At 56.0% G+C, this 20,945-nt stretch overlaps 3 protein-coding genes across 4 annotated transcripts; 1 reads left to right on the top strand and 2 right to left on the bottom strand.

The window, feature by feature from the left end:
- Position 1: 1 nt before the first annotated feature.
- FLAD1 (flavin adenine dinucleotide synthetase 1) lies at positions 2–5,857 on the bottom strand. Of its 2 annotated transcripts, none has more exons than XM_077900918.1 (8): positions 5,710–5,857; positions 5,102–5,327; positions 2,606–3,350; positions 1,870–2,017; positions 1,357–1,455; positions 1,084–1,273; positions 302–375; positions 2–216 (listed from the first exon to the last, which is right to left on the bottom strand). In XM_077900918.1, the coding sequence occupies exons 2-8, from the start codon at positions 5,180–5,182 to the stop codon at positions 81–83; spliced, it is 1,473 nt and encodes a 490-aa protein (XP_077757044.1). In that variant the 5' UTR covers positions 5,183–5,327; positions 5,710–5,857; the 3' UTR covers positions 2–80. The 2 variants fall into 2 exon arrangements, with proteins under 2 accessions (XP_077757044.1, XP_077757045.1); XM_077900919.1 differs by having other exon boundaries at positions 5,102–5,295; positions 5,710–5,787.
- A 2,315-nt stretch (positions 5,858–8,172) lies between these two features.
- Positions 8,173–11,161, bottom strand: CKS1B (CDC28 protein kinase regulatory subunit 1B). Its single transcript, XM_077900924.1, has 3 exons — positions 11,003–11,161; positions 9,472–9,599; positions 8,173–8,660 (listed from the first exon to the last, which is right to left on the bottom strand). Exons 1-3 carry the CDS (start codon positions 11,059–11,061, stop codon positions 8,608–8,610), a joined length of 240 nt encoding a protein of 79 aa, XP_077757050.1. The 5' UTR covers positions 11,062–11,161; the 3' UTR covers positions 8,173–8,607.
- Positions 11,162–12,546: 1,385 nt separating this feature from the next.
- On the top strand, positions 12,547–20,867 carry SHC1 (SHC adaptor protein 1). Its single transcript, XM_077900916.1, has 12 exons — positions 12,547–14,907; positions 15,502–15,572; positions 16,133–16,196; positions 16,355–16,474; positions 16,718–16,771; positions 16,944–16,995; positions 17,159–17,285; positions 18,048–18,246; positions 18,334–18,403; positions 18,486–18,617; positions 18,776–19,014; positions 19,324–20,867. The coding sequence occupies exons 1-12, from the start codon at positions 14,434–14,436 to the stop codon at positions 19,450–19,452; spliced, it is 1,731 nt and encodes a 576-aa protein (XP_077757042.1). The 5' UTR covers positions 12,547–14,433; the 3' UTR covers positions 19,453–20,867.
- Positions 20,868–20,945: the final 78 nt, after the last annotated feature.

Raw genomic sequence — 20,945 nt, 5'->3', positions numbered from 1 at the left:
CCCAGGAGAGGCACGGTTTATTGACAGGTTACACCCCAGGAAGGCCTCCCTCCCAGCTCCTGGAGCGGATGAGTGCGAGGTCATGTGCGGGAGTTCCGCTCCTCCTCTTCGTTCTCAAGTAGGTAGGCAGGACGGTAGGTGGGCTGTCCCCCTGGGCTCAGGCACTTCAGGGCTGGGTTCCTCACCGTGTTCTCTCGGCCCCCCAGGGACGTGTAGCTGAACCGGGAGAATGGAAGCAGGTGGTGGGTGGCTCTCCCTACCCCACGTCCCCCCCACACCCACACTCTCTCAGCACTCTTACCCTCGGTCATATAGGATGCAGTACGGGACAAACAGCTGACGCAGGAAGTCCCAGATGTCTCTATAGGTCCAGTCCTGGGAGGTGAGAGTGTAATCACCCATACCCCCTTCCCACACTTAACTCCTGCCACCTGGGGAGGGGTCCTTCCTAGGGCTCTTCTGCCTCTCAGCCTGATTCTCTGCCACAGTTTGTTCCTATAAGCCATGCCACATGCAAGACCAAGCCTGCATCCTGGCCCTTCTAGCCCCAACCCACAGGTGTGTGTGTGCCAGGGCAGGGACGGGCTGTCTGTGCAAGCCAGTATGGTGCAGCACACATTGTGTGGTCATGGAAATGGTCTCTAACTGTGTTGTCTGACATGTGGACACCTGGAACATGGTTAGTGCAAGGGAAAAAGTGAATTTTGAATTGTACTTAATTTTTAAAATGAAGATTTAATTCACATGCCACAGAATTCTTCCTTCTAAAGTATACCATTCAGTGGTTTTTAATAATTCCCTATTTTGTTCTAGTAAGTGACAGTCTGAGTATAGTAAGTGGCTAGTGGCCCCCACACTGGACAGCACAGAGCTGGCAAAACAAAGCACAAGCCTGCCTTTAAATCAGTGCTAAATAAGGCCTGGTCAGAAGGCTGACCCACCAAGCAGCATAGCCTCCCCTGGACGCTGGGGTTCTTTATCTGAGCACCCGGCTCCGACTTCTCCCACACCCAGAAGCCAGGGTGCATGACCCACAGGGATCAGGGGACTGGGCTGGAGGCACCACAGCCTCTACCCCGTTACCAGCAGCGGGTTGACACGCATGAAGGCAGGCCAGCCGGGGTCAGTGGGGCTGAAGGGGCAGAGGCTGCAGGAGTAGGGGTCCGTGCGGCGCGTGCCCATCAGGACAGCCTCCAGCTGGGGGTGCCGCGCCTGCAGTTCGCTCAGGGCCTGCTTCATGTCGCCCTCAGCCTCCAACACCTGCAGATTATACCTGTGGAACGAAGAGGGCTGTGAGTCAGAAGTGGGCACTGCCAAGCTCCCCTGGAGCCCCCCCCGCCCCCAGGCCCCTAGTACCTCTTGATGGTATCCTGGAGGAACTGCTCCAGCTCGGGGAAAGGGGAGATGCTGCGGATATACAGGATCTGCAGGGGTTCCTGAGCATCGGGGCATTTCCTGGGGGGGGGGGGGTGTGGTGTGGAGGAAGGATGCATAGGCTTTTGGGGAAGGCAGGGAGATGCTTGCTCAAGCTTGCACTGTTCTCCTTGGTCCCCGGAAGGACCCTTATCTTTCTCATCCATGACAACCACTTCCTATGTAAAGCCCATCTTGATCTCTCACTCCTCGGTCCTGGAGTACACAGCCTATCTCAGGTATGTAAATCTCACCTCCCCAACAGGACCATGAGCTCCCTTCACAGCCACACATCCAGGGCTGCACCAGGGCAGCTGCTTGATAAATGTGGTGGGGGACCACAGCTGAGAGGTCACCAGGGCTGCTTCCTCCCAACCCCATTTGCTGGCCCCCTTCCGCTGCCTGCCTGGGGCCACCAGAGCACCTGTGAGGGCTCAGCCTGGGGTGCAGGCTCACCTCTGCACGGCCGCATGGAGGAGGTGCAGCAGTGCGGTGCAGTCCTTGCCGCCATTGAAGCCCACACAGAGGTGGGTGAGGCCATACTGAGCCAGGGCACCCTCGATAGTCTGCAGGGCACCTGCCACCTTCTTCCCCAGGGAAGACTCTGCAAGCAGACACATGAGAGGCCATCACATAGATACACGTGACTGGTGGAGGGCAGTGGGGGCCACGCTGCCCTTGCTTAGTCTTTCTTGACTTCCAGTGTGCGTTGTGTAATGTCCAGACTCCTGCACGCCCCTTGGAGTGTGCCCCCCTGGGCTGTTCAGCTCACTCTTCACCCCAGTGTCTTCCCTCTGGGGGCCCTGGTTCCCTTCCTCAAGCCCCACACTATTTGCTCTCACCCAATCTGGCTGACCACCCCACATGTATGTTACTTGCCCAGTAGACTGTATCTAGTAGATGCTCAGATCAGGGCTGCTATACCTGCTGTGGAGGCCCCATGGCACCCCCATCTCCTGCCCAGGCACCTGTGTGATGCCCACCTCTCTCGTTATGCTGGGCCTCTGAAGGGCATGGCATACAACTGTCTTGTTGGGGTACAACCCTCACACCCAGCATGGTGCTGGTGACAGTCGGCACTCAGTCTACACTTATGGGAGCCATCTTCCACCTGCTCCTGGACTTTCAGGAAGCCTCCAGCAGCCCCCACATTCCTAAGCCCAGGGAGGCCCCCCCTAGCCCAGGCCCCTACCTGACTCTGCCAGTTTATATACGGCCTCACTGGCCTGCTGCACAGCATCCGGCACATAGGGGACCAGTGACCCCGGGGGAAGATGGGCAGTCAGGTAGGCCAGGCATTCTTCCAGGGGCCCTTCCTCCTCCGAGTCCAGCGTCAGCTTCACCTGATAGTAGTTGCTGCCCCAGTCAGGGTAGGAACCCAGGCCAAGCTTGCGCCCAAAGTGGGCCTGGGCCTCAGCCAGGATGGGGGCGATAGAGGCCTCATCAGCGGCCACATAGAGCTCCCGCAGGTGGAACTGCACGGCTGTGTTTTGGAACAGCCCCTTCAGCCCCTCCAGCACCCTCCTTAGCAGCTCGGGAATGCCTGGGAAGAGGTAGACGTTTCGGACGGAGACCAGCGGGAATTTGAAGGGCTGGCCTGTTTGAGGATCTGTGCCGTAATGCAGGCGGGCAGAGGAGGGCACCAGAGACAGCTTCTCCCAGCCCTTCCCTCCTAGGGCTTTGATGGCTGCTTCCAGCTCGGGGTGTGGCTTAAGCTCATCCCCGAAGGCCTGTGCTACAGCCTCAAAGGTTACATCGTCATGAGTGGGGCCGATGCCCCCTGCTGTGAGGACGTGGGTGAAGCGGCTGGAGAAAGAAGTGATCTCGGCTGCAATCGTGGTGACCTCATCAGGGACAACAGAGACGCGGCACACCTGGACCCCCAGGGAGCGCAGTGTCCGGCACAAAAAGTAGGTGTTGGTGTCCTGAGTGTGTCCCTGAGAGATGAGATAGTGACAGTGAATATCAATGCGGTGGGGATGAAGGGCAAAGGGGAAAGGGTGACAGCTGCATTTTCCCAATGCTGGGGCACTGTGCTCTTTGGGGGGTACTGTCTTGGGCTGCCAAAAAGCCTGGACTGGGGGATCCCTGGGTGGTGCAGTGGTTTAGTGCCTGTCTTTGGCCCAGGGCGCGATCCTGGAGACCCGGGATCGAATCCCACATCGGGCTCCCGGTGCATGGAGCCTGCTTCTCCCTCTGCCTGTGTCTCTGCCTCTCCCTCTCTCTCTGTGTGACTATCATAAATAAATAAAAATTAAAAAAAAAAAAAAAAAAAAGCCTGGACTGGGCACAGGAGTGAGAAAATCCAGCTGAACAGTCAGGGGTAGCATGATCCACCCTGGGCCTTCTTTGCATTTGAACCTTGACCTCAGATATGCTTATGGATTCCATGGTCAATTCTATTGTGGATGACTCATCCACTACCTCACCAGTCCTGCCAGTTTCAATCCCCTGGCTCCCCGCACTTACTAGGCATTTCTACCATATTCCTGGCTGTTGTCACTTTGGTTAGTGGCATCCCCAGACACTGTCCATAGCCAGTTGGGCACTTCTGTTGTCAACGCTACTGAAATGTCTCCCCACTTCTGCTCTCTGTCCTTACTACCACCACGCAGGTCTTTGGCACCTTTTATCTGGACAGTGGTGACAGTCCCTGGCCAGGCTCCCAGCCGCCAGCCACAGTGCTCTGACCCAGGCCTCCTGACTAACCTTTCTTTTTTTTTTTTTAATTTTTTTTTAAAATTTATTTATTATGATAGTCTCACAGAGAGAGAGAGAGAGAGAGAGAGAGAGGCAGAGACACAGGCAGAGGGAGAAGCAGGCTCCATGCACCGGGAGCCCGACGTGGGATTCGATCCCGGGTCTCCAGGATCGCGCCCTGGGCCAAAGGCAGGCGCCAAACCGCTGCGCCACCCAGGGATCCCCTGACTAACCTTTCTAATGTGCTACTGTGATTGCACCACTCTTGGGCTCAAAAGCCATGTGTTGTTTCCAACCATATTCTGATTAAAGTTCAAATTCCTCTGCAGAATATTTGAGGCTGCCTGTCTACGGGTGTAGATCTGACGCTCTTCCCTGGCCCCATCTCCTTCTGCTTCTTTACAGGGGGCTTCGTAGGTAAGGGTTGCTCTGGAGGAAGAGAGAATGGGCTTGGAATCCCAGCTCTACCACTCCTGAGCTCTGTAATCTTGGGCAAACTTCTCAGTCTCATCATCTAATAACTGAGATTTATAATAAAAGTATCAAATCTCATGGGAATGCTCTAAGGATTAGTTAAGACCGCGTATTGATATAATAAGCACACTGCCAGGCCCCAGTAAGCACTCAAAAAACGGGTCAATATTAGTTATTACAAGCCTGATGCCATGACCTCTCCTAAGACTTCCCTCATTGTTCCGAGGGATTTCCTCTATCTAGTCCTCTCCTGTTTTGCTTACTCATGCACTGCACCTCCTTCACAGGATGGACTCCCGCTGGTTCCTGTAAAGCCCTCCTACCGCTATGAAAATGCTTGGCAAATTGTAGCAACTTTGCTGCAAGTTTTCAACAGAGTAACTGGAAGAACATGTTGGACCCACTACAGGGACGTGGTGGGCAAGGGGGCGCCCCCGGTCGGCCTCCCTCAGCAAGGTGCAGCAGGCTCTAGAGGACGGGCGGCGCCCACCCCCCCTCTCCGTCCCAGACACACCTTGAGGATCTCATCTCCAACAATGATGATGCCCGCCGTCACGCTGCGCCCTGGGGGAGGTGCAAAGGCCCTAGATGCCATGGTCCTGCCTTCTCTGCCCCTCTGCACGGCCCTCCAGTAGCCACCCAGGGCCCCAAATAGGGGTCGGAAGCAGGGGAGTCGCGCCAGGTCTACAGGGCACTGGGGGCCATAGCCTGAAAACAGGGGGGTCTGGGGTCAAGGGAACCTGGAGGAGCCAGAAGGGACACGGGGAGGGCATGAGGGCACGCTCTTCCTCAGAGAAAGACCTCGCCAGGCCCCTGACAAGACTTTTATCCCTGCCTCTAAGAATTGCGTTCTCAAACCCCAGCCCCGGCCTCTTCGCATGCCTTCTAAGCTCGGCTACAGTGTCCTTAAAATGTCCTGTTCTCCGAGCACCCACAGCCAAGCGCGGCCACCTGCACCTTTAAAGACCTCTTCTCTTCGGGGCACCTGTCCCTTTAAGCGTCTCGCCCCCTCCGCCCGGGACTGGAGCGCAGGCGCCCCTCCCTCAGGCGCCCGCACCCCTTCTGGCCGGAGCCCCGTCTCCCCGCCCCGCTGCAGCCCGCCGCGCTCTCCCAGGTCCGCACCTGCCTCTCGGGCCCTTCCCCGGCTCGTGCCCTCTGCTCCCGCACGTCTCGAGCGACATCCGCACGCAGAGTCCCACCCCAGACCCGCACCTTCTCACGGCGGTTGGTCACCGTGGCTGTCGCTCAGACGGCCTCCAAGGGCCCATTGGTGCAGCTGGCTGTCGCTCGCCCGCCTTAGCCAAGGGCGGGAGCAGCGCCGGTTGCTATCGGCGACAAGCACGTGGTCACCACCCGCCCGGAACTGCGGGGGCGGGACCAGCGGGCTTGGTGCGGGGGGCGGGGCCAGCGGCAGCGGTGCGAGGCGCTGCTAGGAGCCGCGAGCGGAGGCGTGACGCTCGCCTCCATCCCGTTAATACATCCTCGCGCGCAAGTGCTATGCGGCGCCCACTCTAGTTCTAGGCACTGGGGCTGCCCAGGGCTTCGGTAGCGCGCGCACGTTGGAGACACCAGCAAGGAACACCTTACCTTGGAAGGTAGGAGAACTTGGAGGTGAGCTTTTAGGGTGTGGAGCGCTCATACCCCTCTATAAAAACGATGAACCTACATACCTGACCCCTGCCTTGCTCCACAAAGTGGTCTGAACACCACCTTTGCCCGATTATTGGTCTTACAGGTAAAGTGAGGGCAGTGACTAGGCAGTGCCGTGTGTCCACTTTGGAGTCTCACATCCTGGATTATTCTCATTTCAGTTGCTTTTGGTCTAAAACTGCTTAAATTTTAATGTTTCATCCGGGATCTTTTTATAAAAAATATAAGTCCTCCCTGTGCCCAAGGTGCAGCTTGAATTCACTACCCAGAGTTGCATGCTCCACGGACAGAGCAGGCCAGGTGTTCCTATCTGGGACCTTCCTAATATGCTGATTAAATTTCCCCTATTCAGTTGGGGTGGGAGCCTGAGATCTGCATTTAACAAGCTCTCGTGCCATGCTGATGCTGATCTGGGTCCCTAGAGTATGTTTCCTGTAGTAAACATCTAAAACCCATCACTTGGAGAGCAGTTGAACCACATCCACCCTCATTTTACTCTTCTAAAGCCCAAGATAGATGATGCCCATTTTACAGATGGGCAGCAGGCTAAGAAAGGTTAAGGGATGCCACATAGCAACTACAAAACACTAATGTGAAAGAGCCAGGCTTCTAGACCATTCTTTCTTAAGTAATAAACCCTGTGTGTGTGGTTTTTTCAACAACCGCCAAGAGTTGCATGCTCTTTGGACTGACCCAGCCAGATGCCCCTCAAAAAAAAAAAAAAAAAAAAAAAAGTTTTAAAGGCAAAACAAAAGTTCCATTTGCCTAATGATGTAAGTCACATCATCTTTACTAGTAGTATTGGTAAAATCTGACTACCCCTCCCACAAAAAAGCTCTGGTCCAATTCTTTACCAGTGGGTTAAGCTTGAGGGGTCGCCAGGATCATCTGGAGAGCTTGTTGAAACATCACTAGGTCCAACCCTCAGTTTCTGATTCAGTAGGTCTAGGGTGGAGTCCGATAATTTGCATTTCTAACAAGGTTCTGGTGACATCAAGCCTTCTGATTCAGGGACTACTGCCGTAGGAATAAGTGGATGGAAAATAGGAAGATTCCTTTATTTAGTACTACTGTTCTCTCCACCCAACATGGGGCTTGAACTCACAACCCAGGGAACTGAGCTGCCTGCTCCACCAATGGAGCCAGCCAGGTGCCCCCTGGAGAAATGTTTTCTTAAAATACAGCTTACACCAGTTTTCTCAAAGGTTAATCTCCAGCTACCTGCATAAAAATTCTTGAAATTCCCACATCCAGGCTACACCCCCTACCAGTTAAGTATCTCTAAGGAATGAGTTAGGTGCCAGTACTAGCCACTAAAAACAGCACAGGCTTCTGCCCACTGCCCTCCTCCCCTACCCCTCACAGGTAACAGGCCTCAGGTAGGCCCCAGACTTAGGCTGGGCAGGAAGTAGAGCACAGGAGTAGCCTCCTCCCTTCACCCTCGTGTGCCCTTCAAATATCAAGACTGTGTTAAGGGCAGCATCCCCGACTTTAGGAAACACTTTGTTTTGATGAGGTGATGTTTCTATATAACTTCTATCTCAGGCTAACAAGGCAACATATATTTCAGATGCTTGAAAGAAAGTCGATTAAGGGACGCCTGGGTGGCTCAGTGGCTGGGCACCTGCCTTTGGCTCAGGTCACGATCCTGGGATCTGGGATTGAGTCCTGCATCAGGCTCCCTGAGAGGAGCCTGCTTCTCCTTCTGCCTGTGTCTCCCGTGAATAAATAAATAAATCTTAAAAAAAAAAAAAAAAAAAGGCCTGATTAAAATAAATTAAAAGCCAGTTACCTGAATGTTGAAATAAACCTCATTATCAACAAAGAGCTGAACTTCATTATCTAACCCAAAGGAATATAATCAGAAACAGGATACTGAATGTAATGCTTACCTTGAGAGGGAAAAAAAAAACAAAACACTTTACAATTAAAGAATTAGATTATAAAAAACTTCCTCTTTAATCAAGGCTTTTAAACATGGAACAGATTCCTTGAATAAAATGAAAAGTCTCCAATATATTGAAACATAAACCACCATACATACAACACCTGGCAGGAAAAAAAAACTGCAAGTTTACACAATCCCCGTGACAGCCATGGCCTATCGTCAGATGCTTCCTCTATGTACCAAGTGTGCTCTGCTGGGTACACAGCTCAGCTGAGGCTGCAGCCCAAAGAGCACTCAACTGGCCGGGCCATGGTGCTGTTGGCTCTGCTCAAGCAAAACAGTCAGCAGCACAAACAGTGTACTGAACATCCTTTAAATATCAAAGTGAGAAAACAAGAAGGCAACATAATGATGTTATCAGGAAGATGTTAGCAAGCGACGACAGCTGTGTAAAGCTTGAGGCTGGAAAGTGGCTGCCAGCTTCATTTCTTCGGCTTCTTGGGCAGTGGCCGTCGGAACAACAAGATATGAGGTTCTGAAAGAGTGACATTGAAGAGACACGCTCACCCTGGTCTCTGCAGTGTGTAGTGCGTCCCCTTCCCATTTCAGACCTTTAGAACTACATTAAGATGTAAGCATATGGCCTCAGAAGCAGACCCTAAAGCTGGGCCTGTCTGCTAAGCAGAGAACTATTAGCATCAGTTCCTTTGCTGTGTTTGTACAGCACCCCCATCCCCTGCCCACCTCCTTTATTAGATTTGCCTGGCTGCTTGTGGGTCTGGTGTCTTATCAAGAAATATACTTCCCTTGGCTTATTTGGGACACATCTGAGAATTTGCTTTCTCATGGAGAATGATGCAGGATCCATAACCTCTACCAGGGTGTTTGTGGCCTTAAAAAGGGTGACGGGTGTGTGTGTGTGATGCTCAGACTGAATTAGAGATTGAAAGAGTTTTTTCAGGGACAGGTTGTCTTCTGAACTTCCCAGTACTTGACTCTTTTTTGTCACTCTGATTTTTAAAAAAAAATTTTTTTTTAATTTATTTATGATAGTCACACAGAAAGAGAGAGAGAGGCAGAGACATAGGCAGAGGGAGAAGCAGGCTCCATGCACCGGGAGCCCGACGTGGGATTCGATCCTGAGTCTCCAGGATCGTGCCCTGGGCCAAAGGCAGGCGCTAAACTGCTGCGCCACCCAGGGATCCCATCACTCTGATTTTTCTAGGTGGCTGGTGAGGAACCAATAGACCACCCTCACCTCTATTTCTTTGGGTTATACCATCTTATCATTCCTCTTTTCCTCAGCCAAGGAGCCCTAAATGGTTGTTTTCAGCCATCGCACCGACCTGGTTCATGGATCATATAATGGACCCATCCCTGACTCTGCTGAACTCCAAGATTCCTCCATTCAGATTCAGACATCAGATGGGTTTTAGGGACCAGCTTGGCTATGTCCTTGGGCAACATGACATGCCTGTAACAGAAACACGGAGGGATCACATCAGTACTGGGTGCAGTTGTGTTAGACAAATGCTTGTGTACAAAGCCAAGAGAGCAAAGAAAAGAAAAAATTGGTTCCCAATGGGAGAGTTTATGTACTCTTATCATGGGGCAGAGGCAGCTAGAAATAAAGGCCAGATTATGCAAATCGTCCCCCCAAGTATGTTAAAAAGCACGCGTGAGTAACTCAAGTGAACAGGCGCTGTGGACACCGCGCCCCTGCCTTCCTCCAGCTCAGTCTGCTAGCTGATTAGAATGATCTAAGGGCAGCCCCACGACACTCACAGCGTTAATTATTAAAGGTAGTTTTGAAAACGGCTGGTTTTGTGGAGAAGAAAGGCCTCTTGTGGAGCGCTGTGAGGAAGAGCCATCACAAGGATGAAATGTGAATATCTTCTCCTCTGAAATGTACCCTCCATTTCATTTTCCCAACTCTGAAAAGAGTTGCCATGAGACTCCTCTTGGGAAACCCCAGGTTTTCCTAACCAAGGATAAATCTTTCATGGCAAAAAAAAAATCCTTACTCTCACCTGAGTTGGGCTACTCCAGATAGACCCCATCATGCTCAGGGAAAACACAGTAGGTGTGTACTAGTAGCAAATTCTTTCACAAACAGCGTCTTCGATCCCTAATCGGACCCGACCGACGCCCCCCAACGCCAGCGCCCGGACTTACAACTTCGGGGAGCTGAAACTAGCTCTGCAGAGGTGGCAGCGCACAGTCAGCGGCGGAAAGAAACCTAAGTGGCCTGGGTCCCCCAAGGGTCAGCACACGCCGAGTCCCCGGAGCCCCGCACTTGGCCGGGAAGGAAACGCAAGCCTGCCAAGTCTCCATCCCACGTTCTTCCAGGAAGAAGCCAAAACGGCACGCGGGCAGCATCCTCGCTCTTCCCTGGTACTCCTCCTGGAGGGGCGGCGCTGCCTCCGTCACACCGCGCCCGGGCGCAACTCCCGAGCCTGCGGCGCTGCGTCGCCGGGTCAGACCTTCCCACGAGCCGCACGCCCGCGCCCCCTTTCCCGGATCGTTCAGCACCGCTGCGGCCACTTCTTTCCAGCACGCCCCAGCGGGCAACCTCCACGTGCCCGGGGAAGCTCCCAGAACGATCCAGAACCCCGCATGGTGCGGGGTGCGGAGGCCTCGAGCTCTAGGCACGCCCCCTCCGCCTGCTCCCCGGCGCGGGACACACTGCGTTCCGCAGCTGTCCGCGCCCTCTCGCCGCCAGGCCCTCGCGCAGGCGCCCTGCGACGCTCCGCGCCCGCGCCCCGGGAGTCCCCCGCGCATGCGCCGGTCCTGTTGCCTCAGCCCCGGTGACTAACTCCTCTTGCCCTCACTTGTCAAAGTTCACGACCTCGTTATGGCCCCCGCGGCGGCACTAACCGGTACTCGAACTCCTCGTCGTCGTATTTGTCCGAATAGTAAATCTGTTTGTGCGACATGATCACTCAGCCTGAGGACCGTCAGGCCCACTCCGGCAACCTCCAAACAACTCCCAGCAGCACGCGCTCCCACCCACTTTGGCCTAGCTTTCAAACACGCCGCCCGCGCTTCCTATTGGACCCCATGGTTTAAGGCGGGACTACTCCACCTTCAAGCCGCCGATTGGTTTAGATTTGCTTCTGTTCGAGTCCTTATTGGACCGCGCTGCTTACGTTAGTCAAGAATGAGCGTAGGGAAAAAATATGCCTCTAATTGGCTACTCCTGCCCCCGTGCGCGTTCTCGCATTGCCATTGGCTGATTCGGCAAAGTGGGACGGCTGAAGGAGGGACGCTGAGGTAGAGGGTCAGGGGTTAGTGAGGCCGGAAGTGAGTGCAATAAAGTTTCTTCAGGGAGGCCAGGCCGGGGAGAAAGTTGGAACGGCGACCTAAGGAGGCAGTGGCGTGATCCGGAACCAAATCGAGCCGCGGTGCGGTGCGGAGACTCCATGAGGCCCTGGTGAGTTAGGTCTTCTCCCTCTCCTAAGGTGACCCATTCCTCCACCCCGGAACCCCTCTCCCGGGACCCTACTTCCGGTCTTCATGTGCAAGTCCCGCCCCCTGAGACCCCCCTCCCCGGAAGTCCCACCCCCATCTTCAGGGGGCTCCCCGAACCCCGACTTGTTTTCTGTGTATTGTCCACGACCCCACCCTGCTGCCCAGCTTTCCTGGAAGTCCCACCCCCGAACATGCTTCCAAGTCCGACTGTGAGAAACCTGACGGTAGTTCTCTGAGTTCCGATTCTTCGCCTTCTGGCGACGGGTCCCCCAGGAGGCCAGAGCCCCGCCCCTCCGAGGCCCGGCCGAGTGCCGGCAGCCCCGCCCCAGAGGCCACGCCTTCCGAGAGGCCCCGCCCCCCGCCTGATCGCGTCGGGCGGTGCCGTAGCCTCGCCTCTTACAGTGCCCGGTACCCGTGATGTGGGGCCCATTCCCCCTGGGCAGCGTCCAGAGTGGGGCGGGCTCCGCCCCTCGGAGCGCTGTGGTAGTCCCGAAGCCCCTTGCTGACACAGCTTCTCTTCTCCTTGGGCTTGGGGCTCAGCTCTGCGGAGCCAGTGCTTCTGCTCCAGCAGGTGGGGCGAGCCGGGCGAGGTCAGGGGCCGCCCTCCGCCTCCCTTGCCCCTCCCCCTGCCCCGCGGAGAGGGGCCTGGACTTGGGGTTTGGCGCCAAAGGGGCCGAGAGACTTGCTCCTGGGTTCCCAGCCCAGGACAGACTCCGCCCCAGAGACAGCTGTAGGGCTAGCACCCGCACCTCGGGAGCTGGTAGGGCCGTGAGGTTGGCGTGCAACCTGCGGGTGCACCAGGAGCTAGAGTGTCCTGCTGCCTGGAAACGGTGGCCTGGCGTGGGTGGAGGGGACAGTGGCCTTTTTGCTGTTTGAGTTTTTTTGTTTGTTTAGTTTTTTGGAAGGGACTCCCCAGCCCCCGCCGCTTCTTGGGCTCTTCCCCTCCCCCCCAAGCAGAGCTCTTGTCTGGGCATTCCTCCTGGTCCCGCTTGCCCAGCCTTCCCTTCTGGAAACATTCCTGAGGCTTTCGCCATTTCCTGCTACTTGCCTCCTCCTCCCCGCTGGGCTGAGAAGCCTGGAGCAGCTCCTCCCCACACACCCAGCCACACTGACTCCCTGTAGGCCATCTCCTTTCCTATGCAAATTTAAAGAGCCCGACTTCCTCCTTCTTTCCTTCCTAAGGCCCACACCTGTGGGCGGGTCCTCGCTTCTGGATTGTGCAGACGCCGGCAGGGGAGGACGTCCTGGCCTGTGTGCAGTGGCTGCAGAGGCCAGGGTAGAAGCCTTTCCTCCATCCCTTTAGGCCAGAGAGCTAAAGGCCAGGGGAGAGAGTTGAGCACAGTATCTAACACGATTTGAGTGTTAGTATTATTAGCTACTAGTTTGCATCTTTGTATCTTCTGCAGTTTAAGAATAGGTAATTCCAAGGTGAGCATAGAGGTTGTATTTATCTCTAGTGCTTTTTTGGTGACTTTGCCTCTTCCTTCAAGGTCCCCTCTAGTGGAGCTGGAAGCTGTGCAGAAGGGATGGGCCCCAGCCCGTCCCTGGCACCCCGGCTCAGATTTGTCTTCCTCTCCCTCTGTGCTTTCATGGCCTGTCCTTTCCTCTCCCCACTTCTCTTGGAGAACTGTTGTACTCTCCCACCTCCTCCAGTGAGACTCTACCCCTGGTGTTGGGTGCACTGTGCTCCCTGGGCACACCTAACCTTCTCCACTTAAGAGGAGTATGAACATGCCTGGCAGGACCAGGAAGCCAACCCTTGTGTCAGTGCCCTGTCACCTATGTGACCCAGGAAGCCGACCCCTGTGTCAGTACCCTGTCACCGAATTGCCCGTGACAGCCTGCTTTGCTAACTAGACCTGTGGGATGGGGTACAGAAGAGTGCTTGGCTGTGGGCTGCTGCCCCTGGCATGGTAGGTGCCAGCCATGGAGGGCAGGACTCCATCAGCCCGTCCCAGGCTCCAGTTCCTGCCTGAAGGTTCCCTGGTGCACCACCCAGGTTGGACTTTGTTCCCGTTACTTCTCCAGCTTCGTGCTTCCTCTTGGGCCTTCCCTGCGTCCACTGGGACCACTTGGATGCTTTCCTCTTCCCTTCACCACCTGTTCCCAGCTGTGGTAGCAGAGGGCGCTAATGGCCCAGGCTCCCCAGAGCCACCACCCCACGGTGTGATAGGGCTGGAGGAGGGGGGGCATTCCAGCAGGACAGGAACGGAAGTGCTGAGCTCAGGGGTCCCCTCCTTTCCACTCCCAGCTCCCTCTGTTTCCTGTCCCGGTCCCCCTACCCTCCCGCAGCTTCCTGCTCCCTGTGGCCTGCCCATGTCCTGTGTGGATGGATCCAGACCTCTTCTTATTTCCCTCCTTTCCTTCTCTTTCCCACATCCTTCCTTCCCACTCCACTTTACTCCTCCCCAGATTACTGGTGGTTTGTCTCGGGGCAGGGTGGGGGCACCGAGAGCTTTATCCCTGCCAGAGTTCTAGGCTGGGGCTGCTGTGGGGGCTTAGCCCCTTGGAGCCTGTGAGTCAGCACTGTCCTCGGGATTGGTCTCTGGCCTTCCCTCCCCGCCCCTGGGGAGGAGCCAGGCTGCTTCTGGTCCAGCCTGTTCTCTTCTCCGCCTGGGAAGAGGCTCCACGCTGGGCGGGGGATGGGGCCTGAAACTATCTGGGTCTGAGCCTGGGGCCGCTGGTGCCACTTGTCACTCTCCCTCCCCAGGATCCTTGAGATCCCTGGGCCATAGAATCCGAGCAGACTAAAGGCCTGGGGATGCCCCTTGCCTGGCCCCCTTGCCCTGACTGGCAGGGGGGCCAGGCTGGGCAGCAGCCTCCCTCTCACTGCAGCCATGGATCTCCTGCCCCCCAAGCCCAAGTACAATCCACTTCGGAATGAGTCTCTGTCATCGCTGGAGGAAGGGGCTTCAGGGTCCACCCCACCGGAGGAACTACCTTCCCCATCGGCCTCCTCCCTGGGGCCCATCCTGCCACCTCTGCCTGGGGATGAGAGTCCTACTACCCTGTGCTCCTTCTTCCCCCGGATGAGCAACCTGAAGCTGGCTAACCCAGCTGGGGAGCCAGGAAGGGCCTCTAAGGATGGGGAGGGGACTGGAGGGGCCGCCGTGCTGGACTCAGCCCCCCTGCCCCTCCTCCAGGACATGAACAAGCTGAGTGGAGGAGGCGGGCGCAGGACGCGGGTGGAAGGGGGCCAGCTGGGGGGCGAGGAGTGGACCCGCCACGGGAGCTTCGTCAATAAGCCCACGCGGGGCTGGCTACATCCCAACGACAAAGTCATGGGACCTGGGGTTTCCTACTTGGTTCGGGTGAGTGAATGTCTCCCATTCCGTCCTCCCTGCTCCCTCCCAGACTCCTTCCTCTGCTCACTCCAGCTTTGCCGAGCCCGGAGCCTCTCGTTTTCTGCTCTTGCCGGTACCTCCCTTGGTTTCAGGATCGCTTCTCACACCTCTCTCTTCCCCTTTCTTATTCTGCGGCCCCTCCCATCCAGCTCTGCCTGGGCCCCTTACTTCTGGTGACTCCCCCACCCTGCCATGCTTAGCACAAAGCCCAGCACGTTGCCACCCTTAGTAAGTGTGGGAATGAGCGGTCCTGATTGTATCCTCCAGCCTCCTCCCTCTGGGGATGTCACCTTCCCCCCCCCCCACCCCAGTGCCCATCACTGCCCTCGAGATCCTCTTCCCAGATGTCCAGGCCCTCCTGGCTTGCTCGATCCTCCGCCCCTCATTTCCTGTGGTCTGGCACATTGTGGGTGTAGCCGCAGGCTGTGGGCAAAACTTGGTTTTCACTCTTCAGAGTCAGCCTTTTGGCTAAGATCAAGTGTAGGAAGCACTCAGGGGAAAGGCCTGGGACTCTTTTTGTGGAGGGGGTGCTGACTCGTTACCTTCCTTTCCTCCTTTCAGTACATGGGCTGTGTGGAGGTCCTGCAGTCAATGCGTGCCTTGGACTTCAACACCCGCACCCAAGTCACCAGGTTAGTGGGGAGGGGGCAGACTGGGGATTCCTGAATTAATGAGGGGAGAGGGGGTACATAGGGGAGTGGGCTCCTGGATCAGTGAGTATAGGAGGGAGTGGGTCTTGGTCACTTGCTAGTGATGGCTTACCTTCAGGGATAAAGGATTGAGAGAAAGTTAGGGGAATCAGTCTAAGTCTGAATGAAAAGCAGCACCTCTCTGGTCTGGGACCTTCTTATTTATCCAGTCCTGTGTATGGTGGGAGAGGTGGCAGAGGCAGCTGGCAGCTGGAGCCTGAGTATAAAATGGGGTGGATGGAAGATTGCTGCTGCCTTTGGGATGGAATGGGACATTTGGTCGCTGGAAGTAGGTGGGGCCAGACTCACAGAGGCCCTAACCCAATCAGCCAGGAAGTGGCCTCTCCGTGTCATCAAATATTAAAGGCCTTTAATTCAATCCACCATGACAAAGAGCCTGGAGTGCCCCTGAAGTCTGGCCTGGTCTTCCCCTCCCCCTGCCCTGTGGCAGCCCCAGCTGAGTGGGAGGCAGGCTGTGGGTCTGAGGACCCCTTTCTCTCCAGGGAGGCCATCAGTCTGGTGTGTGAGGCTGTGCCCGGTGCCAAGGGGGCTACAAGAAGGAGAAAGGTACCTGGGGCTGATGGGGCTGGGGGCACTGCTGGGAAATGTGGAGGAGCAGGGGGAAGATAAGTCTGGGACCTGTGGGGGGAAGGCCAAAAGGCGGAGGGAGGGGGATTCGTGGTGTGGGGAGCCCCCAACTTCTGAGACTCTGGGCCCTTCCCTAGCCCTGTAGCCGCCCACTCAGTGCCATCCTGGGGAGGAGTAATCTGAAATTTGCGGGAATGCCAATCACTCTCACCGTCTCCACCAGCAGCCTCAACCTTATGGCCGCAGACTGCAAACAGGTTGGTGGGGTTGGGCAAGGGGGCCAGAAACACTGCTGGGAGAGCGGAGCGGGGACCTGGCCACAGGGCCAGGAGCTAAGACAGGAAGGAAGGAGGAGCATAGGAGGACCTGGGCTAAGAAGCCAAAAGGGTGGGACTGACACTCCAGGGCTCCGGGCCCGGGCTGGGGGTGCCCAGGAAGGCCCCAAGGCTGCCTGACCTGTGTTATTCCCTTCCTTCTCTGTACCCTGCCCTAACCCTCAGATCATCGCCAACCACCACATGCAGTCTATCTCCTTTGCGTCCGGTGGGGACCCGGTGAGTTGGGGAACAGGGTGGAGGTGGGGGAGGAGTAGGGGCCATGCTGTCTGGAAAGAGGGTGTGCTGGGGTCCAAGTGGTGTCTGGAAAGGACCAGGATGTGTAGGGGTCAGGAATGAGGTGGGCTGGAAACTGGAGCTAAGTGGCTTCTTCTGACCCTGCCCACCCCAGGACACAGCTGAGTACGTCGCCTATGTTGCCAAAGACCCGGTGAATCAGAGAGGTGAGGCGTGGTGGGGAGCGCTGGGTGGGGCCGGCTGTCCGTGAGGCAGGTGAGCAGGACCTGGGTAGCTAAGTAGGGCTTCGGCTGGGAAGATGAGGCCCCTGACTGCGCCTCCTCCCAGCAGTCCACCAGAACTCACTGACTGCCTTTACTGTGCCCCCAGCCTGTCATATCCTGGAATGTCCCGAAGGGCTTGCTCAGGATGTCATCAGCACCATCGGCCAGGCCTTCGAGTTGCGCTTCAAACAATACCTCAGGAACCCGCCCAAGCTGGTCACCCCTCATGACAGGTGAGCGGGTGCGCAGGGTATGGGCAGCTCCTAGGCACTAGCTGGAACTGAGAAAGCAGGTCTGCTCCACTGCCCACGCTTGAGCTCAGAGAAGGTCAGGGGGAAATAACCTGTGTGCCTGTTTCCCACTTCCTGCTATTCTTACGTTTCCTGTGGCCGTCAGGAAAGTCTGGCCAGGTCCTGCCTGCTTCTGCAGGCCCGCTCTTCCTCTCGTATGCCAGGCCACCGTGCTGCTGCTCTGCCCTTCTGTCCTCAGCCACCTCACTGCTGGCCTATCTCTCTTTCTTGACCATTTCTCCGTCCTTATTTTTTCACTTTCTTGCCCATAGAGCCATCAGGAATTTGGGTGAGGGAGGGTGTCTTTTTTCCTGAGATCTCGACCTTTCTTTCCCACCTTAGATCAGTAGCTACTGAGTATTTAGAGGAGGTTAAAATATTCTGGAGTGCATCCCTTCTTTATACTGTGTGCTTCCCCTTCCTCTTGGGAGATAGCATAATAACTGAGAACATGAACTTTAAATCAAATCTGATGTTACCATTCAGGTCTGCCACCGTTTAATTGTGAAACAATAAGCAAACGTCTCCACCTCTGCTCCTCATCTCACCTGTATCACTGGAGAAGGGGGTATAGATACCTTGCAGGGCTGCCAGGGGGATAGAATGCCTGTGTGTAGGAAACGCCCAGACTCAGGCCCACCCTGCAGGAAGTACCCAGTCCATGGCCACTGTCTGTGCCCCCTTGTTCCCTCCTGTCCCTCTCAGGATGGCTGGTTTTGACGGCTCAGCTTGGGATGAGGAGGAGGAAGAGCCACCTGACCACCAGTACTATAATGACTTCCCGGGGAAGGAGCCCCCTCTTGGGGGAGTGGTGGACATGAGGCTTCGGGAAGCAGCCCCCCTGGGGGCTGTTCGGCCCACCCCACACGTTGTCCAGACCCCCAGCCACCTGGGAGCAACGCTGGTAAGTTATTTGGATGGAGGTGGGCTGGGCCTGGGATGGGAGTGGCCAATTTGGGCTTCTGGTCTCATTTCATTTTTGTTTCTGCAGCCTGTGGGGCAGCCTGTTGGGGGAGACCCAGAAATTCGCAAACAGATGCCACCTCCACCACCCTGCCCAGGTGTGAAGGGAGCTGGGAAGGGCAGAGTCAGGGGTGTGGAGGCAGGGCTGGGGTCACGGTGATGCCTCTGTTTCCTTATCAGGTAAAGAGCTCTTTGATGATCCATCCTACGTCAATGTCCAGAACCTAGACAGGGCCCGGCAAGCAGGGGGTGGGGCTGGGCCCCCCAATCCTGCCATCAATGGCAGCGTGCCCCGAGACCTCTTTGATATGAGTGAGTGCTTCTCTCTCCACTCTGCATCTCTGTCTTCCTACTCCCTGGGTTCCTCCCCTTGTGTCCTGCTCTTTCCTTCCCGGCCTCCCCTCCCTGAAAGTTTGGGTCTGGGTGTGTGTTGTGCCAGTTGCCTCTCAGGCCTCTCTCTGAACCCCCAGAGCCCTTCGAAGATGCGCTTCGGGTGCCTCCACCTCCCCAGGCGGTGGCCATGGCTGAACAGCTCCGAGGGGAGCCCTGGTTCCATGGGAAGCTGAGCCGGCGGGAGGCCGAGGCCCTGCTGCAGCTCAATGGGGACTTCCTGGTGCGGGAGAGCACGACCACACCCGGCCAGTACGTGCTCACTGGCTTGCAGAGTGGGCAGCCCAAGCACCTGCTGCTGGTGGACCCGGAGGGTGTGGTGAGTGTATCAGGAGTTGGGGGGGGAGGGCGTGGCAGAAAGGAGGGTGCAGCATGCTCCATGCAGCTATGCGTCTTTCCTCCCTGCTTACTGCTTTTCCTGCTTGGCAGGTAGATGCAGGCATTCTTCCCTTCTCAGACTCCTGAACCTGAGCTCTGTTCCTTTCAGTCCTCAAATGCCCAGCCCTGAAGTGCATTTGAGCTGGGTGTTCATTTTGCCTGAGCCCCTCTTTTGATAAAGGAGGAAACCATCCTGGAGAGGTGGCAATGCCCTTCGCCTGAATTGGCCCCCTCCCTTCCCACTCCTCAGGTTCGAACAAAGGATCACCGCTTTGAGAGTGTCAGCCACCTCATCAGCTACCACGTGGACAATCACTTGCCTATCATCTCTGCGGGCAGTGAACTCTGTCTCCAACAGCCTGTGGAGCGGAAGCTGTGATCCATCTCAGTGCTTTCTCCCCGAAGGGGTCCTTCCACCACTTCCACTCTATTCCTTGAGTCTCAGGACCTCATTTGAGGGTGTTCTGTGGGCTTGGCCTTGTTGTGTTGGAGCTGGGGATAGTGTGGACATGGTTCAGCATCCAGCTGAATGAGAGGTTTTGTCAGAAGCCTGGGGTAGAATTTTGTTTCTCCCCAAACCTTACCAAAGTATTAATGTACAGAGTGGCCCCCTTCCCTGGGCCCTTCCTGTGCCAATCTGATACCCCCTTCCCCAAGAAGGTGGGTGCTTGAGGCCTAGGCAGTGTGCCTCCTTGAAGTGAGAAAGGCCTAATGGGGCAATCACCTTCCCAGGGAAGGGGACTGAATCACACCTTTGGTCTATTCCTGGGCTCAGGGTATCCCAGACCCCTCTCAACAACTCTCCCTCCCAGTGGTTAAACTTTGTGCCTTTGACCATCTTCTAGGTCTGAAGACATTTTATGCAAAGAATTCTTGAGCCCCTGAAGTGGAGGGTGGGAGTGCTGACACTTTCTTGGCTTCTGGAACCCTGTCCTCTCATTGCTCAGCAACCGCTCTGCTTTAAGTTGGGAGACCAGAGGCAGGAATGGCAGCTGTCCCCTCTCCGGGGGATAGGCAACCCTTAGAGATTGCCTCAGAGTCCCTCCTTCCTGGCCAGCGGGGAGATGGACCCCTCCCTTGCTCAGTGCCTCCTGGCCAGAGGGGCCCCTCACCCAAGGGGTCTGTATATACATTTCGTATGTCGACCCATCACCCCCCCTCACCCCTCCCATATTGCCTGCATGTTATGCTCTACAGCCAAAGCATAGTCCTTGGTCCTGCAGCCTCTACCCCTGCCTCCTCCTGCTAGGGTGGGTGTGGGGGGCGGGCAACTGGACTCTGGCTTCCTGAACTGGTAACTGTGCCAGGTGAATTTGTGGAGGCAGGAATAGGGGCATTGAGACTAAAGCAGTAGACAATCCCCAAATACCATCGTACATTTGGGACTGCATTTATTTTTATTTTATATGCATATATTTTAGGGCTGTAGATTTCCTTATCTGTTTTCCATGGCTTACCTTGAGCACAAAATGATTATCGACGACAACGTGTACACAACGCCCCTGTGACTTTTCAAAGCCCCCTTCCGGTGATTGGTATTTTACTCCTCCCAGCCTTTGAGGCAGGGGGAGCCCCCCTCAGCATTATCTCTAAAGGCAGAGACCTGGGGCACGGCGGGCGGGGAGGCCCCCGGGGCGCACCAGGCCTCACCCCTGAAGTGACAGCCCCCTGGGCAGCACGCCCTGCCCCCGCACTTAATGTCTCAGCCCTGGGTTTTTCACTTCCTCCGATGCGTCCATGGCGCTCACTTATACCAAAGGGAAATTCTCTTCATTAAAGTCCCTATTTCTTGTACCTGCGGCCTCGTGTTCCTGTTGCTGCCCTCCGGGGAGTTGGTGGGGGGGCCCTAACCGCATGGACGTGTCCCCGCCC

Source organism: Canis aureus, chromosome 6 (assembly GCF_053574225.1).
Source record: "Canis aureus isolate CA01 chromosome 6, VMU_Caureus_v.1.0, whole genome shotgun sequence".
Classification (NCBI taxonomy): domain Eukaryota; kingdom Metazoa; phylum Chordata; class Mammalia; order Carnivora; family Canidae; genus Canis; species Canis aureus.
This window is presented reverse-complemented; position numbering and strand designations above follow the sequence as displayed.

Coding starts and splice junctions, on each gene's coding strand:
- FLAD1 (XM_077900918.1), bottom strand. CDS start 5,182: ATGGCATCTAGGGCCTTTGCACCTCCCCCAGGGCGCAGCGTGACGGCG. Junction 2,018..2,605: donor ATATAAACTGGCAGAGTCAG/GTAGGGGCCTGG, acceptor GTCTGCTTGCAG/AGTCTTCCCTGGGGAAGAAG. Junction 376..1,083: donor TGCGTGTCAACCCGCTGCTG/GTAACGGGGTAG, acceptor CTCACCTCCCAG/GACTGGACCTATAGAGACAT.
- CKS1B (XM_077900924.1), bottom strand. CDS start 11,061: ATGTCGCACAAACAGATTTACTATTCGGACAAATACGACGACGAGGAG. Junction 9,600..11,002: donor GACGAGGAGTTCGAGTACCG/GTTAGTGCCGCC, acceptor TTTCTGTTACAG/GCATGTCATGTTGCCCAAGG. Junction 8,661..9,471: donor TTATATGATCCATGAACCAG/GTCGGTGCGATG, acceptor TCACTCTTTCAG/AACCTCATATCTTGTTGTTC.
- SHC1 (XM_077900916.1), top strand. CDS start 14,434: ATGGATCTCCTGCCCCCCAAGCCCAAGTACAATCCACTTCGGAATGAG. Junction 14,908..15,501: donor GGGTTTCCTACTTGGTTCGG/GTGAGTGAATGT, acceptor TCCTCCTTTCAG/TACATGGGCTGTGTGGAGGT. Junction 17,286..18,047: donor CTGGTCACCCCTCATGACAG/GTGAGCGGGTGC, acceptor TGTCCCTCTCAG/GATGGCTGGTTTTGACGGCT.